The sequence below is a fragment of the Epinephelus lanceolatus genome, chromosome 5, assembly GCF_041903045.1.
Source record: "Epinephelus lanceolatus isolate andai-2023 chromosome 5, ASM4190304v1, whole genome shotgun sequence".
In the NCBI taxonomy this organism is placed as follows: domain Eukaryota; kingdom Metazoa; phylum Chordata; class Actinopteri; order Perciformes; family Serranidae; genus Epinephelus; species Epinephelus lanceolatus.
This window is the reverse complement of record NC_135738.1, coordinates 42,050,633-42,070,164: the sequence shown is the minus strand read 5'-3', so window position 1 is coordinate 42,070,164 and position 19,532 is coordinate 42,050,633. Positions and strand designations below refer to the sequence as shown.

Below are 19,532 nucleotides of genomic sequence, written 5' to 3'. Positions count from 1 at the left end.
ACTGCTCAGTTTGGACTTAGTGGCCATTTTAAAGGCGTTGTCTCTGTCCTTCATTAGTTGTTTTATATTATCGTTTATCCAGGGAAGAGTTTGTTTCCTGTTTTTCCGTTTTATTTTAACAGCAAATTCACTGATTTTAGTTTGTAATTTCTCTGTAAAGTTTTGGGTAGTTATTTCCAGATCACTGTTCAATAACAAGTTGTCCCATTCTATTTGTTGTATGGCTGTTTTGAAATGTTCCTGCTTGTTTTTTGGTATACCAATAAACTCCTTATTTCCAGAATGTGTTGTAAACCGCCTGCTAGTTAATTTTCTTGATATGAGTACCATGTTATGATCTGATAGCCCAGTTACCATGTTGTATGTCTTTGTAATCCTTTCAGGCCTGTTGGTGAGGATCAGATCAATTTGGGTGCTGGTATTGTTTGTAATTTGTGTTGGACCTTTAACCATCTGAGTTAAGTTAAAACTATCTGTGATTTGTTTCAACTTTTTCCTTGAGATTTTGTCCTCCCAGTTTATATTAAGATCACCCATCACTATGACCTCCTTCTTGAAGTCGCACTGATATAACATTTCCTTGAACTGATCATAAAAGCCAATGTTAGCAGATGGTGGCCGGTATAAAACTATTATTGTAAAGGCCATCTGAGGTGCAAGAACCATGTTTAATCCAACACACTCTAAATCATTTAAACCTTGCCATTCAATCTCACTGCAACGGATAGTGTCTCTCACATAGATCATAACCCTGCCCCCCTTTGCATCTGTACGGTCTTTCCTGTAAGTGACGTAACCTGGAACTAAAACAGCAGCACTGGGAGAGTTTTTATGTAGCCATGTTTCTGATAGACCAACAAAGTCTAGATTTGACTCTGTTAGCAGGTGGTTGACCTGATCACTTTTTGATTTTAAGCTTCGTATATTTAGATGTCCGCCTAATATACCCTTAGGTTTTGCTTTTGAGTCCCAGATTGTTCGTGAGTTGTTTACTGTCTGGAAGACTTTCCACTTCCGATTCATTTGAATTGCTGTTTACTACTGTTTGCTTGATTTTCAATACCGGAGGAGGGCAGCTGGGGGCGCTAGTGGTGGAGGTGGTGACCTGTGGCGGCAGCACTACCGAGGAAGAGGGGGAAGTCAGTCAGACACGTGTGGATGTTGTGGTTTGAACAGCGTGCTGGATGTTGTGAGTGAGTACCCTGCTGCCCAGACCAGAGGGGTGGACACCGTCAGCTCTGTAAAACTCGGAGCAGTTCCAAAACAAATTGAAGTTATCAATGAAACTGAACCCGCTCAGAGTGCAGGCGGCTTGGAGCCAGGAGCTCAAGCTGAGAAGCCTACAGAAACGCAGCGCACCACGGGCGAAGGAGGGGAGGGGCCCAGAGATAAAAACAGACTTCCCGCAGCCACTCAGAAAGTTAAAAAGTTCTTTAAAATGCTCCTTTGTCACCTAGGACTGGCGAAGAGATGTATCATTAAAACCTATGTGTATAATCAGTTTTTTGACTGAGGATGGGAGTGAGCCCAGCAGCTGCGGGATTTTTTGGAGGAGAATTGGAGCGGTGGAGCCTGGAAAGCAGTGGGTGATAGCATTAAGAAAGCGGACGTTTCTGATGATGGAGTCCCCAATTATTGCAGTTGTCGGGGGGAACAGAGGGCGAGGAGGCGAGGATGAAAATGAAGGGGGAGCCGGAGGCAACTTGTCACTGGTCGGGGGAATCTCCACTGGATCACGGTGAGGGAAGCTGCCAGAGTGACGGCGCACCGCTTCCTTCAGGAGCCTACGCCGGGAAGAAGAGGCCGAGGTGTGGCACTGACTTACTTTTCATAGAGTGAACCCTTAAATTTCGATTTTACCAAAGAACAAGCGGGAAGTGTGCAAATTTTGTTGAAAAGTTTAAAAAACAAAAATTTACATGCACAATTTAAGATGAAATCTGTGCGTGGGCAGGACTCATACATGAGGCCCAATGTCTCTGCAGAAAAACTATTTTAATTCTGGACTGCTGGATGCCTTGAAAAGACGTCTTCCATGTTGCAACTAAGAATTACATATGCAGTTTCTAGAGGGTGTACAAAGTCACAGATTCAACAATAACCCTTTAATTTAATGGCTCTTGAGTGCTTCACCTTCCCCTGCGACCTTTAGCATAGGCACTGTGTCACTATGTGCATGTCTTTGCATGAACACAGGCCTCGGTGAGACTGAGGTCTCATGTGAGAGCAGCGAGAAGATCCTAATCTCGTGTTCAAGGGGCTCCATCTAGGAGCAGAAGATTTGCATAATGTGATTTGGGATTTACATTGAAGTGTTCTTAATACCGCAGATGATTTCACTCTCTCAGTTCTTCAATAGGCACTTCATGCTCTTTCATTCATCGTTTGATAGGCCAGCTCAATCTGATAGGAGTTTGATAAACTTGTGTACACCAAAGAATGGCACTTTTATGATTGGAGATTAATACAGTGTGGTGTGAGATTGTACAGTTTTAATCTCTGAGAGTTTCTTCATGTCTGTGATCTCCTCAAGTGCATGTTGAGGGAAGATGGGAGATGGGGAAGCACGGTCATTGTTGCCCTGGGCGAGTTGATAGCATCATAGGCTAAGTGCGAATTCTTTGGCTCAGTGGGTCGAACTGTGCATCCACTGGATTCTGGATTATGTCTGGGAGGATGATGATGCTAGCAGAAAAATCAGATCTGTTTGTAATGCGGGAGTCAAGTATCCTGCCACCACATAATTACAGTCATTATGCATATTGAAAATGTCACCCTGATGCTTTCCATCTCATTATGGCAGTGCAGAGATAATTAGGAAGCTCTCCTTCCCGCCTCCTTCTTGTTCAATTAAACATTTTGTTGTGCACCACCTTCTCCTTTTAACTACCTGCTGAGGTGGCTGTCACTGACTCACCACATGAGGCTCGGACACATACCCTTATCTCAAATAGGATTTGCTGAGAGGATGTCTGTGCATGATACCTGGTATCAACTTGGCACACTGAAGGTGGCTGAGAACTTGGCTGCAGGGTTAGGCTTGGAGGGAGTAGGTGTGTTACTGGCAACTGATAAGGCTAATCACTTGAGTCTTACAGGCTGACTGGCTCTGTTCCACCCTCTGTCTCGCAGGGGTACAGAAATGTCTGAGCTGTTACCATGGTCACCAGCCAGTGGTGGGGTTGGATGAGGAGGAGGGTCAAGGCATGGAGGGTGTTGTACACACAAAGAAAATGTGTGCGCACATGCGTGCACTCTCTCTCTCTCTCTCTCTCTCTCTCTCACACACACACACACACACACACACATATATTTCTGAGATACTGCAGCGATTTGCCATTTCAGGTTGAATGCCCCTCTGCTGTATCTTTAGTTCTGTTGGTTGGCTGGTATTACTTGATATAGATTTTGTGTTTGTATTAGCACATTTGTCTGAATATTAGACACCCCTGATTATGTATCGACTGCTCCTCCACTTTTCCAACACCTGTTTGTTTTTTTCCTGCTGGGAAAGGTTCATCAAGACACTAATAGTACAAGGAGAAGATAACAGTGGCAACCCCAGAAATTTTTCATAGTGGTGGCTAGATAGGGCCGCTAAAAGTCTTGGGGTGGCACACCAAAACCAAAAGCCACAACTAAATTTAAGGAATTTGATTATGCTTTTGAAGTATACGCACAATTGAAAATCATTGGATACTGGTTTCTTATTTTACAGTTCATATTACTAATTAGCTAATGTGCATAGACTATACTGATCTCTTAAATTCTCCCCCTGGATATCAATAAAGTACACTCATTTCTGACGGAACATTCTGAGCTCCACAACAATCCTGTTTTGGTGTCTTATGTATCTCATTAATTGTTTTTAAAATATGTTGGTTGTCCCTTTCTTAAAGAGACAAATATCCAGCTTTAATTTGAAGAAGTACATTTTTTGTAAGAAACGAAACATTTACTGGGAACAAGCCATCTCAAGTTAAGGGGAGACTTGTGGGTACCCATAGAGCCCATTGTCATTCAGATATCTTGAGGTGAGAGTTCAAGGGACCCCTTTAAAATCACCATGCTAATTTCTGTCCTTGCCAAAATTTAGCCTAAAAATATGGAGCATTATTTAGTCCCCCTGCAGACAAGCTAGCATGACATACTTTGTACCAGCGTATGCCTTTGGTTAGTTTCACAACATACCACTACCATAGCGCTAGCTCAAATAAGTGTGTGCCACAGCCTTGTCAATCAATCAATCAATTTTATTTATAAAGCCCAATATCACAAATCACAATTTGCCTCACAGGGCTTTATAGCATACGACATCCCTCTGTCCTTATGACCCTCGCAGCGGATAAGGAAAAACTCCCCAAAAAAACCCTTTAACGGGGAAAAAAAACGGTAGAAACCTCAGGAAGAGCAACTGAGGAGGGATCCCTCTTCCAGGATGGACAGACGTGCAATAGATGTCGTACAGAACAGATCAGCATAATAAATTAACAGTAATCCGCATGACACAATGAGACAGAGAGAGAGAGAGAGAGAGAGAGAGACAGAGAGAGAGAGAGACAGAGAGAGAGATGCAGGTAATAACAGTAGCTTACAACAACATTATTGAAAGTAATAATATTATAGTTATAGTTCTGGCTACTGTGGTACAATATGTTGAAAGTATGTATTAATATCTGGCAGTATACATGTGTGACAATAGTCATATGTGTATAATAACAGTAGAAGTATGACTAATGACTAATGATGGCAGCAGCAGCAGGAGGCATCTGGCAGGACCACGGCAGCAGCACAACCACACACGTCACGCTGTCCAGGCACCGCTGCGATATGAGTTAATCTGAGAGACAGTGGAGCACAAAGGCTCCGGAGAAGAAGCCGAGTTAGTGACATCCAGAATGGCCGAGTTAGCAAGATGCAGTAATAGGATACGAGAGAGAGAGAGAGAAGGAGAGAAGGTGCCCGGTGTATTATAGGGGGTCCTCCGGTAGACTAGGCCTAAGTCAGCCTAACTAGGGGCTGGTACAGGGCAAGCCTGAGCCAGCCCTAACTATGAGCTTTATCAAAGAGGAAAGTCTTAAGTCTAGTCTTAAATGTGGAGACGGTGTCTGCCTCCCGGACCGTAACAGGAAGATGATTCCACAGGAGAGGAGCCTGATAGCTGAAGGCTCTGGCTCCTGATCTACTTTTGGAGACTTTAGGGACCACGAGTAACCCTGCGTTCTCAGAGCGCAGTGTTCTGGTGGGATAATATGGCACTATGAGCTCTCTAAGATATGATGGAGCTTGACCATTTAGAGCTTTATAAGTTAACAGTAAGATTTTAAATTAAATTCTGGATTTTACAGGGAGCCAGTGCAGAGAAGCTAAAACAGGAGAAATATGATCTCGTTTCTTAGTTCCTGTTAGTACACGTGCTGCTGCATTCTGAATTAGCTGGAGAGTTTTTAAAGACTTACTAGAGCTACCTGATAATAGAGAGTTACAGTAATCCAGCCTAGAGGTAACAAAAGCGTGGACCAATTTTTCTGCATCTTTTCGGGTCAGGATAGGCCTAATTTTCGCAATATTACGCAGATGAAAAAATGCAGTCCGTGAGGTTTGTTTTAAATGAGAATTAAAAGACAAATCTTGATCAAATATTACTCCGAGGTTTCTTACGGTAGTGCTAGAGGCCAGAGCAATGCCATCTAGAGAAACTATGTCATCAGATAAAGAGTCTCTGAGTTGTTTGGGGGCAAGAACAATAACTTCAGTTTTGTCTGAATTTAACATCAGGAAATTGGTGCTCATCCAAGTTTTTATGTCTTTAAGGCAGTTATGGAGTTTAGTTAATTGATTACTTTCTTCTGGCTTCATCGATAAATACAACTGAGTATCATCCGCATAACAATGGAAATTTATAGAGTGATTTCTAATGATGTTACCTAAAGGAAGCATATATAGAGTAAATAGGATTGGTCCGAGCACAGAACCTTGCGGAACTCCAAAACAAACTTTGGTACGTAAGGATGATTCATTACGAACGTCAACAAATTGAAAATGATCAGATAAATAAGATTTAAACCAGCTTAGTACAGAACCTTTTAGGCCAATTAAGTGATCCAGTCTCTGCAGTAGAATTTGATGGTCAATTGTGTCAAACGCCGCACTAAGATCTAATAAAACAAGTACAGAGACAAGTCCTTTGTCTGAAGCAATCAGAAGGTCATTTGTAATTTTAACTAGTGCTGTCTCAGTGCTATGATGCACTCTAAATCCTGACTGAAATTCCTCAAATAAATTATTATCATGGAGAAAATCACACAGCTGGTCTGCGACTACTTTCTCAAGGATCTTTGACATAAAGGGAAGATTAGATATTGGTCTATAGTTGGCTAACATCTCTGGATCCAGGGTGGGCTTTTTTAGTAGAGGTTTAATTACAGCTACCTTAAAAGACTGTGGTACATAGCCTGTTAATAAGGATATATTGGTCATATCTAATATATGAGTGTTAACTAAAGGAAAGACCTCCTTAAGTAGCCTAGTTGGGATGGGGTCTAAGAGACACGTTGATGGTTTAGATGAAGAAATCACTGCTGTCAATTCTTGAAGAGAAATTGGGGAGAAGCAATCTAAATATATATTAGGTCTTACAGCTGTGTTTGAGGTTAGATAGGTACTATCTGAGGACAGGAGGTCATGAATTTTGCCTCTAATAGTTAGAATTTTGTCATTAAAAAAGCTCATAAAATCATTACTGCTAAGGGCTAAAGGAATACAAGGCTCAATAGAGCTTTGACTCTCAGTCAGCCTGGCTACAGTGCTGAAAAGAAACCTGGGGTTGTTCTTGTTTTCTTCTGCTGAGTAATAGTTTGCTCTGGCATTGCGGAGGCCCCTCTTATAAGTTTTGAGACTGTCTGTCCAGATTAAACGAGATTCTTCCAGTTTGGTTAATCGCCAATTCCTTTCAAATTTTCGCGATATTTGTTTTAATTTACGGGTTTGAGAGTTATACCAAGGAGCGAACTTTCTTTGCTTTTTTAACTTCTTTTTAAGAGGAGCTACAGAGTCAAGTGTTGTTTGCAGCGAGCCTACGGCACTATCGACAAAATGATCAAAGTCGGTACGGGAAACCTCTGTTACTGAGGGACTTGGTATTGAATTTAACGACGGAGAAATCTTTTCCTTAAATTTTGCGACAGCACTATCTGATAAACATCTAGTATAGTAACTGTTGCTGAGTGGCGTGTAATCGGGTAAAAAGAAATCAAAAGTAATCAGATAATGATCCGATAGCGAGGGATTCTGTGGAAAGACTTTTAGGTTATCAATTTCAATTCCATACGTCAGAACTAGATCGAGGGTATGGTTAAAACAATGAATGGGTTCATGTACACCCTGACTGAAGCCAATGGAGTCTAATAATGAGATAAACGCGGTAGCCAGGGGAGTCATTATCAACGTCGACATGAATGTTAAAATCGCCTACAATAATAACTTTATCTGATTTAAGAACTAAACTGGATAAAAACTCTGAGAATTCAGATACAAATTCAGAATAGGGGCCAGGAGCACGGTACACTATAACAAATAAAAGTGGCTGCGAGGTTTTCCAGGTCGGATGTAAAAGACTAAGAACGAGGCTTTCAAATGAATTATAATCTAGTTTAGGTTTAGGGCTGATTAACAGACTAGAGTTAAAAATGGCTGCAACTCCCCCTCCTTGGCCGCTGCCTCGAGGAATGTGGGTATTATTATGACTGGGAGGAGTGGATTCATTGAGACTGACATATTCATCTTGACACAGCCAGGTTTCTGTGAGACTGAGTAAATCAATATGATTATCTGATATTAATTCGTTTACTAACACTGCTTTAGACGATAGAGACCTGATATTTAACAGTCCGCATTTAATTCTCCTGTTTTGTCTTTCTGTCACAGAAGAGGTTTTAATTTTTATGAGGTTGTTATGCACAACTCCTCTTTGTTTAATTTTAGATTTAAATAATTTAGGTGGTCGGGGGACAGACACCGTTTGTATAAAACTATGAAAACTATGGCTGGGTAACTGAACTAGAAGCTCAGAGAGGCGTATAGGACTGCGACTCTGAGTCCTGATCTCAACTCTGGGTTGTCAGGGATTTGATTTACTAATAAAGTTTGCCAGGTTCCTAGAAATGAGAGCAGCTCCATCCAAAGTGGGATGAATGCCGTCTCTCCTAATAAGACCAGGTTTTCCCCAGAAAGTTTGCCAATTATTAACGAAACCCACATCGTTTGCTGGACACCACCTGGACAGCCAGCGATTAAATGATGACATGCGGCTAAACATGTCATCACTGGTCAGATTTGGGAGGGGTCCAGAGAAAACTACGGAGTCCAACATCGTTTTTGCATATTCACACACCGAGGCAATATTAATTTTAGTGACCTCCGATTGGCGTAACCGGGTGTCATTGCCGCAGACGTGAATAACAATCTTACTGAATCTACGTTTAGCTTTAGCCAGCAGTTTTAAATTTGATTCAATGTCGCCTGCTCTGGGCCCAGGGATACATTTGACTATGGCCGCTGGTGTTGCTAACTTCACGTTCCTCAGAATAGAGCTGCCAATAACCAGAGTTTTATCCTCAGCGGGTGTGTCGCTGAGTGGGGAAAAGCGGTTGGAAATGTGAACAGGCTGGTGGTGAGCCGTGGGCTTCGGCTTGGAGCTGCGCCTCTGACGAACAGTTACCCAGCCTCCCGGCTGAACGGGAGTTGCCGGAGGACAGTTAGCAGAGGCTAAGGCTATGCTATGTGGCTCCGCACCGGCTACAGGGGACTGGCTAACTACCGCAGCTACTGAATGGTTTTCCATGGTGTGGAGCCGCGCTTCTAATTCACTAAGCCTCGCCTCCAACGCAGCAAATAAGCTACACTTATTACAATTACCACTGTCGCTAAAGGAGGAAGAGGCATAACTGAACATTTGGCACACCGAGCAAGAAAGAGCAGAAGGAGAAGCCTAACTGTAAAGCTAATGTAGCTACCAAGGCTAGTAACGTGCAAACAACAGCTAAGAGATTAGCGAGAAAGTCGTAGAAAGGAGGAGAGCTATAAGTGCTTAAACAGAACCACTGTGGGTTAAGACTTGAAGTAGACGTTAAAGCAACTGAAGTGAGAAAGCAGGCTAGCAGAATTCACCAGAGCAGTACAGAGACGCTGTCACAGAAACACAACGGAAATGACACAACTAGCTTACCGCAATACGTCAGCACGTCAGTAATGTTGGCCTCCAATTATTATTGCCAAGAGGGGCAACAATTCTACCAGGGTGGCCATGTGTGCCCTTCCAAGAAGTGAGTCAGACAATGTCACAGTGACCTTGACCTTTGACCCACGACCACCAAAATCTAATTAGTTCCTTGTTGTGTCCAAGTGGATGTTTTTGCCAAATTTGAAGACATTCCCTCAAGGTGTTTGTGTGATATTGTGTTCACAAGAATGAGACGGATGCAATGTCACATTGACCACCTTGAAGTCTGTCATGTCTGTCGGCCAAGTCATGGCAAGACTTTATGACTCCACAACCCCCTAATCTGACATAGTGACTGCTGGAACAGATCAAAATGTCATGTAGCCTGAACCCGGCATTAGAGGCTTCATTTACACAAAATTCTGATAACAGCTGCTGTAAAGGATTTTGAATGACTGTATCTCTGCTTCTTTCCCGACAGGTGACAAAGATGCTGGCAGTAGTGGTGATTCTATTTGCTCTACTGTGGATGCCCTACCGGACTTTAGTTTTGATCAACTCTTTTGTGTCCACACCATATCTGGATGACTGGTTCCTCCTGTTTTGTCGAACATGCATCTATGCCAACAGTGCTATAAACCCTGTGATATACAACGCCATGTCTCAGAAGTTTCGCTCAGCATTTCGAGGGCTTTACCGCTGCCAGCGGCCAGAGGGAAATCAGAGGACACTGTCGATGATCCAGACTGGCTTCAGCACCGTACGAGACATCCGATCGTCCCAGGCCAATAGCAATGGAACAAATGAAAAAGTAAGGAGAGCGATCCTGAATACTGCAACTGACCTGAATACAAAGCAGAATGGAAGCAGTCATCAGGAGACAGCAACAGTCAATGGCAAGAAAGCAGATCATCCCATCGACATCAGCACAGCTACTGTTGGTTTGAATGGTGGTCCGGCTGAGACGGTGCCATCTGGTAATGAGGAGTTGGTTTGGGCTTCATTAAATGATACCACAGTTAATTTTGCAGACAGACAAATAACAAACGATCAGCAGGAAAGCATGTAAATTTTCATGTCACCATATGGTAGGATATGAATAAATGGAGTTTTAGGTAACGATAAAAGAGTAAAGAAACATGTGACTTGCATTTACTTCATGATTTAAAAGTGGTAGATTTCACCTTGACCACTGAGGCCACATGTTAAGAGATGAGGGATGAAGGGTGCATTGCACACTGTGGCATGGAATTTCTTAGGCCACAAAATCTGTTCAAAATTGCATGTAAAAATGTGAGCTTGTAAATGAATCAAAGTTTATAGAAGAGAGGCTGCATATGTTTTATTTAAAGCAGTTTTTACGCTCCAAAAATACACAGCAGACTGGTTCTTGTACTGAATCAAGACCATAACGAACTCCTGAACTAGAATCTGTTTCATCTAGTGGTGTAATGGAAGTCAGATATTATGAATCAAAAACAAAAAAGGATTAATTTGCCTTTGGAAGACTGTATATACTGCAATTTAACTAATTTGTCATATCTAACATCTTGTACAGAAGAATTTGACGTGACACTTTTGTGTGTAAAAAAGACAACACAATGATCTTTTCAACATTTCCATCACTAATCAAAGCACTTATTCTATGATTGTGTTCCTGTTTTCTAATCTGTCACACATTCTCCAGTCGACTGTGATTTACTGCTGAGATTCAGTGAGAAAAAAACCCCCAACTGCTTTAAAAGAAACACTTTCTTTTTTTTTCTAGTACGTAAGTTAAGAAAAGATAAAAAACAAATCTGTTTAGAAGATTTAGTTAACCCAACAGTGTTAAAGGTCAGGTATGGGGTAATTATTTGTGTGAACTGCTGAGCCTGTTTATACCTGCATCTCGGGTGATACGATGACAAGTGGACAGCACTAAAGTGTAAATGAACGCCAAGACGTATTGGGATCCGATCATTCAGACCACTTGGTGAGGTGGCCTGGGACAAATTTGATTGTGTCTGTTTTGTAGTGTAAATGCGAATGCATCCTGAAGCATCCTTCACAAGGACTTCATCATCAGTGCAGGATGTGGTTGTTTTGGTGACAGCGCACTAATGCTCTATAAAGCCCCTTTCCCACTGCACCAAAAACCCACTAACACCTGCTAACATGTGGCTTTTGTTTTGAATGGGAAAGGTTACAATCTGCATTTACACACGGGTCAAATGACTCTGCAGTAGTCATGTGTATTTATCAGCTCTAGCTCCAAACTATCAACACTCAGTGACCGGCGCTATGGCAGGTGTCACAGTTTCGCAGGAGGCAATTGATGATTTTTAGGGACATGATCAGATGTCATTGAGAAGTAACCAAAAGGGCCTCAACGTTGGAGGGATATATTCATCATTTTATTGTTGAGAAGGTGGATGAAAAGCTTAAATTACAAGCCAAAATTTAAAGGTCACAGAGTACGCTTGTGAACCGCATCTCGTTGCCATCACCATCAAAGACAACAAGTTAAAGTGTCACTTAAGTTAAGGTTTTTGGCTCAGAATATGAGAAAAGGATAACGGCCTTTTTACCATCTTTACCAAGAGTGTCTCTGCGTTAGTTTGGTGCTGCAGTATTTACACTGAATCATTCAGCATAACGTTTGCCAACCTTTGTTATCTCTGCGATTACAGATAAATTAATGAAGCTACGCTCCAGAAGTTAACGTTAGCTTAACTAGAGCCCTTTGGGCAACAGCTAACAATGATGCAAATCACCAAAGTACAAAACTAGAACAAAATAGGCTAATGAGGCTAACTTTAGCTGACGTTAGCTAGAGATGTTAAAGATAACTTTATATTTCTTTCCAGCAAAGTGACAATATGTTGCCTCAAACACAATGTTGACTTACCTTAAAACAGATGTAGACATCCTTGTTAATCTTATTCACGTTGAGTTGATGTTGTGGTCTAACGTTACCACACAACTTTATCCAAAGGAGACACTTTTCTCGGTTGGGATGTGGTTTAAAGTGTAAAAAATACACGCCGTCGCCCAGCCTCTCAGAATACCTTGTGTCGGAGTTGCATGTACCCCATGCACACCGTTTGACCATTTTTAAACTAAAAATCTCTGAAAAAGCTCATAAAACCGAACAAAACTGACTTTCTGTAATGCATTTCAATGAACGTCCAGGCAGAGAATGTCCGAGTGTATGGGAATGGCTTTACTCACTGTGATTGGCTCATCGCGTTTGAGGGTGGGACTTAGCCATAGGTCAATTGTAGCTCTTTTACTGGCAAGATGCAATGACAGGCCTCTACAAAATATTCTCCACCCAAGCAGCACTTGAACATTGATCCAAATTTAGTTGACATCGAGTTTGAAACGGGCTAAATAAGTACAACATTAAAAGAAAAAAGAAGTTACCAATGTGAACACTTTCATTGGCTTCCATGCTGCTTTACTGTTTATTAACCTGTTTTAAAGCCTGTCCATGATGTTGAATGTAAGACACCAAAAAAACAAACAAAACAAAACAAAAAAAAACCAGAAAGGTAATCTCATCTACTACAGAGCTGTGTACGCGGTTCTAATCTACTGGCAATTGGAAAGGCGTCTATTATCTATTTTTAGCATGTGTTCCCCCATTTACAAGCATACAAACACTAATGTTGGAGGAAAAGGGATATCATTTTCCTATTTTACAACGAGTGGAGCATGACTGGCCACCTTTTGCTCTATGGAAAAAGTGAATTTTTGCTGACAGCGATATCTCCAGCTGTATCGACAAAACGTGACTTGCGGGCATTTTAGTGAGAAGCCGGTGAGAGTGTGGATGTAATAACTGCGCAGGACCCTTGACCTTCTAGCGTACGTGACGTAGGCAGTAATGAAGTCTGAACCAGATGGTCAGCTGAAGATGCATGATAGACACAGGTGTGAACAGCAATATGTCTTGGTGGTCCACTTGTCTTCGGATCACCAAAATACATGTTAACAGATGTTTAAACAGGCTCATAGTTACAGGACATGACATGTCAAATATGATTACACTGGGCTGCACTAACAGTCCTAACCTGAGACTACTAATCTTTGGGTAACTATCAGTGGTTTTATTGTCAATGTAGCACATTTGCCCTTTGATTATTAAGACCTGCTTTTTTGTAGCTTGTAATAAATTACTTACCAAGTTAAGAAGTAAGTGAAATCTAAATCCCTTGAGAGGGACATATCATGATGCTTTGGAGACCTAGTCTTCTTTTGCGGATTATTTTTAACAACAATGGTTACAAATTATTGTGAGCAACACAGCCATTAAGTTGCCACACTTTATAATCCAAATCGTTAAATAAAATGTATTCATTTTGCCAGGTTCAGACTACACAACATTTTTGTCTGTTCTGACAGTCACTATGTCAGATTAGGTGCCGTGATTTGGCCGACAAACAAGACAGACATGTTGGTCCACGACCAATCATCGCTAGTCATCATTCACGACATGTGTGATGTCATTGGATTATTCTTGTCTTATTATTATTATTATTATTATTATTATTATTATTATTATTATTTAAGTCACTGTTGCTGTTCATGCTCCAGCTCAAATGTTTTTGTAGTAACATAAAACATGCCACAAGATGGGAGGAGCTACATTTAAAGTACCACATGAAAGCTATGTAAGTCACTGAATCCTTCACAATAAGTTCCTGCAAATGTTTCACAATAAAAGCCTCTCTAGAAAATGAGGAGATACTCTCAACCGAAATTATAAGGGGCTTTTCATTTTAAATGGATACAGGAAGTGTTGAATTTGAAAAGATGGAGCGATGCATTAACTTCAACAGGGAGACAATTAAAAATAAAAATAGAAAAATACAGAGGGAATGAGAAATAAAGGCCTGTGTCTGGAAGTAAAGGCCCATTTCTAATGTAGTCTGTTTCAAATGAAACTGGTACCCTCTGCAGTTGTGGTAAGTAAAAGCCAAGACACTATTTGTGAATTTTATTCCTTTTTATCCCTCTCCATTGTGAAGAAACAACATTCTTTGCTAGCTTGATGCTAATGGCAGTACTCGCCGGGTTGCTAAAGTGTCCCTGCTGCGCCATCATTTTTTACTTTTTTACTCTGTGTGGTAAAAGACCCTAGAGGAAATGCCAGTAAAACTGGGGTGTTGTTACAATTCAGTTGACCACAGCAGCAGATCGCTCTTAGTTTAGAAACAAAGAACAATGGAACTATTGGTCACAGTGAAGGCTGTGCCAGGAGAAGTTGTGGAAGACAAAGAGAAAATCAAACATGCTAGACTTTCTGTTGGGATGTTGTCATCTACTATGACACACTACATGGCTATAATTGGGCTGTTATTGTGTAGTCTGAACCTGGCGTTAAACAATATCAAATTTAACATTATATTTATTGTCATTATCATTTTTATCTTTATCAGTGTTATCATCACATCATCATCATCATCATCATCATTTTAAAACCAAAAACACACTGCTCATGTATTCCCATTTCTGTACATAGTCTTATAAACAGTTCAAGGTTTGTCTGCTGGTTTAAGGTGACGACCTCTTGCTGGCTGAAAGACACAGAGAGAGAGTGGTAGATCTTAACACATAGTCAGTTTTAATGAGCCTGGACAACATAGAAACACTGGTGTCCTACTGTTTGCTCCTTTCTTTTGATAAACCTGTGGTGTGTAAACTGTAAACTAGAGTTTAATATTTTTAGACTTGAAAAAAGTATTTCTTTATTCTAGCAGATCAAAAAATGGTGTAAGCTGTTTCCCCCTGAACTGTATTGAACAGTGTTAATGCAGTGTTTAGAAATATTTTATAGCAAACAATTCTGGACAGACATGTAATTATACTTTAAGTGAGTATCAGCTTACAAGCATACCAAAGACAAATATGTGCAACTAGGATGCAACTATTTATCCATAAACCGTACTTACCCAGTTTATCCTCACTGATGAAGAGAACATGAGGAGCATTACAAAATATACCATATAGCTTAAGTAAGAGTGACATTTTCTCATACTGTGTAACAGTGTGCACTCCTCTGTGATTTACCTTAGCTAGCTGCTTGAGCACTCAACAGTCAGTTGGTTAAGGATAAAAGCCTCATTTCAAGACAGAGATGTACATGGAACTACTTGTTCATTTTCACTTTGTTGAGAGGTGATTTTTAATCTGTCCTGCAAATTAGGTTCTGGAGTCAAGGATCAGAAGAAATTTTGCCAATATCCAAACCAATCTGTTGGGCTGTCATCATGAAATTTACATGTTTTAAAATAAGATTGTTATGGCCTTGCATGCATTATACTCTTTCATTAAGTTTCATTTTTGCTATCTTACCCATGATCAGAGGATTGGTATTGATTTCATCTTTTTTTGGGTCCAGTACAGAAATCCAGCTCATGGGTAGCCAATCTTAGCATTTTTTCCCCACTTAACATGTCTCCCATGCTAAGCTGGGCATGAGACACACTGGGAACAGCTAGCAAACTTTTTACCTTCATTCACATGTCTATACGTGCTAAATAAAAGAAGATTAAACTTAGCAAATTGTTATTAGGGCAGATCTAATAACAGTCTTTTTGCTTCCAGTCTTTGTGCTAAGCCAGGCTAAATGTGTCCTGGACACAAATATGCATTGGACACAGATATAATCAATATCTGTCTTCCAGCAGACTCTGGGTAAGATGGCTACTGTTAGTGTCAGTTAGTGTTTTTATGTATTTCTGCATATGTATTTTCAGCTGACATCTTAATGCTCAGCAGTTTGCCTTAATGAGAATATGTTTTTAAACAGTTTTAAAACTAAACTCAACTATACAAAAAATAGTTATTTTTTTCATGAAACAGAAAATTTATTGAGAATTAGTCTACACCAGGTGTTGGGGAACTTGGAAATACATACTGTATTGGCCATAAAGTTTGGAATCTTTTAAGCACCTTAATATCTAATTGTGAAAATTAAGCACTGATATATTTTTCTTTAAAAATCTATTTTAATAGACAGTTTTAAGTTGTGCAGTACTTTTCTTCCCTTCCCGCTGATGATAGTTGTGGCTGGAGGCACTATGTTGTGGTTCAGCTTTCATGTCCTTTTCTCGTGAACCAGATCTCTCAAGAACACCTTAAGGGAATGCCCTCATATTTGGCACAAACATTCACTGGAACTCAGTGGTGAGCTGGTTAGAATTTGGTGGTCAAAGGGTCAAGGTCACTGTGACCTCATCTGTCGCATCCTTGTGAACGCAATATCTAAAGAACACCTTGGCTCAACAATGAACTTATTGGTGGTCAAGGTCACGGTGATCTCACAAAAGATGGTTTTGGCCACAATTTAAGTATTTATAGACTAGTTATGACAAAATATCACACAAATGTAGGATTTAATGATGAAGTGATGACATTTAATAGCCCAAAGGTCAAAGGTCAACTTCACTGTGACATCATAATGTTCCACAAAAACGCTTTTCTGGCCATTATTCAATGTCATATCTCAGGAACAGGCATTTGGTCTGATACGAAACTGGTGACAGTAATCTTGGGTGTCCACCTTGGGTGTAAAGACCTTCAGTGCTGCTGGGGGGGAAGATGTGTGTGAAGCATTCATGTTTTTACAGACACAGATGTAAACTGTGAAAAAAGTGCAGTTTTTTCATTATATAATTAAAACTTATATTTCAATCTTGCATTACCATATTTGGGACCTAAATATTATAGATTTAAATGTTAGAAATGAAGTTGTACTCAGTAGTGATTACATTTACTTAGACTCAAACCTTATGGCAATTATTTGTTTCCATAAACTTGTCCTATAAGTCAGCTTACCCTTTAGCTGTCGAGAACACTAACTGTCAACACTATATTGAGTGATATTAGCTCCCTGGTATCATTTTTAATGTAAGAAAGTGAGTTTAAATAACTTTCTTTAAGACTCAGTCAATATGAGGATTTATTAGCTACAGGACTTTTTTTTTTTTTTTTTTTTTAAATCTTTTTGGGAATAAAGGAAGGTTTGTAAGCATGTAAGTATGGCCAACATGTTCTTGTTCCTTACTGTAAATAATGATGTGCAGTGCTGTCAGTGATAAGTAAGTTATGATTGGATTGTTTTTCACTTTGAGTTTTCTGGGATCTCTAGAATGCGCTGCATGCCTACACTGATCCTGCTGGATCGAGTTGGCTTATTGACGTGATTGGTATACAAAATATGTTTGTGTTTTTATGCTCAAAATAGTCTGTTTTATTGCCACTGAGTAAACAAAATTTATTCTGGTTTATTTACAGGATATTTTAGCTTTTTCAAAATGTGCTATGTGTATTTAGCAGTGCTGATGTTTAATGAAAATAGCCTAAAACATTTGCAGCCTTATTAAAACTTTAAGAAAAATGTAATGTTTTTTTTGGACTACATAGGGGTAGTGCAACAAGCTGTAAACACAGTAAAGACATATTAGCATTGTAAAAAGGTGCAGAGTGGTCCAATATGTTTAGCATCTAGTTGCTTACTTTTTCTGTCTGTCATTTGGTGCTGGATAAGTAGCGTACAGTGTATTTATCAGTACTATCTTGCCTAACACAGAGGCCATCTGTGACTGGGAATGAAGTTAGTGAAAGCTGAATTTGCAATTGGTGAACCAAATCAAATAGCTGAAATATGCCACAATATGACACTCCATACAATTAAAGGGCAAAAAAAGGGTAACCCTTTGTAACAAGCTTCACTAATAAATGGTAAATTGAAAGTTAATTGAAATGTAATTATAATTGTTTTACTGTTAACAAACAATGAAGTAAATCATGTTTAGTAATTAATAATAATGCTACTGTTATGTTATTCTAACACTTTATTGTTGCACACATTGTACCATTTTATATACTATATAATAGTTAATAGGATAGTTAATATTTGGGAGAGTCAATAGCAACAGCACAAAAAGGCTGAGAAGATTTGGCATGGGCGCAACCCACATACTCAGGCTTTCCAACGGTATAAGATTAATTGCCAAGAAGCATTGTTACAACAAAGAAATAATCTACCAAACACAAATGTCGTTACTTTTTGTGCTTAGTCTATATATGTATATGTGTATATATATAAATACACACACACATATATATATATATATATATATATATATATATATATATATATATGTATATACATATGTGGTGTAACAAGTCGTTTGGTGATGAAGTTTTAGAATGTTCTACGTTAAAAACATTTTCTCTGTAACACCTTTATGTGTGTATTGGCAGCTGTTGGGTGCAATTTTTAAGTCTTTATTTTACTGTGTTTATGTATGTCTGGATGTGTGTGTTTGTAGAATCGGGCATGTGTGTGCATGCTTTCCTGGCAGGGAGTTGTGAAGAGTGTCGGAGTGAAATTTTTTTCATGGTATATGAATTCTCTGACTGCCACTTGAGTAGAAACAGTTGGATGAGTATATGTAATTATTTCTAAAATGCTAACACAGAACACAGTGACTCACCCACTTATATCTGTACTGCACACTTAAAAAACCCCTTTAAAATGACTTAGATTGGATATTATACCATATTTTTCATTTTAGATAATTCCAGTGTGTGGATTGACTGACAGTAGCATTGTAGAACTCCGTTGGATACGCTAGTGTGTGTGTGTGTGTGTGTGTGTGTGTGTGTGTGTGTGTGTGTGTGTGTGTGTGTAATTCTGTCATTATTGAGCCCTGGAGAGCTGCTGGTTTGTTGTGTTTTAAATGTTCTGTAATTACAGGTTTTCAAAGGTATTGATTTTTAAAGTGGCTTTATCTGTATTGTTGCAGCAAGATGATGTTTTATTGTGTTGAGAAATATGCAATGCGCTCTGGTTTGTGATTTCATAGTTAGCATGTGCAGTACAGTGGCTTTCTTTCTGTATTTTGCAAAAGTCAATAAAACATATTTGTTGAAGCGTCTTAGTCACAAATCTTTTGGACTGTTACCTCTGGTGGTACACTTTTTTGAGTATACTACTATGGCTGTAAATTCTGAATGGTGGTTTTCAAAAACAGTGGTTCCCAACTGAGGGGGCATAACCCTCTTAAGGGGGTGCCAAAGAGCCATACATTTTAAGGGTTGTTATAGTTTTAATGTGTTATGTGCCAAAATATAATTAATATATTTGTCAAACATAAATACATAAGGGTTATTAATCTGATTGAATTTATTAATACATTTATAAAAATATGTATCACGAGGATATGGGCAAGTGTAACGTGAAAAAAATCCCTTCTGCAGTTTACACGGAAGTAAGTGGAGCTGATGGTGAGATGGCGAAGTGTCATAGTGAAGT

The 19,532-nt window shown here is 39.7% G+C and overlaps 1 protein-coding gene across 1 annotated transcript in view; it reads left to right on the top strand.

Moving 5' to 3' along the window:
• The window catches only part of trhr2 (thyrotropin releasing hormone receptor 2), a 46,929-nt gene extending 27,779 nt beyond the window's left edge, over positions 1-19,150 (top strand). Inside the window, exon 6 of the mRNA XM_033634757.2 lies at positions 9,702-19,150. Coding sequence (XP_033490648.1) covers positions 9,702-10,289 — 588 coding nt within the window. The 3' untranslated portion in view covers positions 10,290-19,150. The remainder of the gene's footprint in view (positions 1-9,701) is intronic.
• Positions 19,151-19,532: the final 382 nt, after the last annotated feature.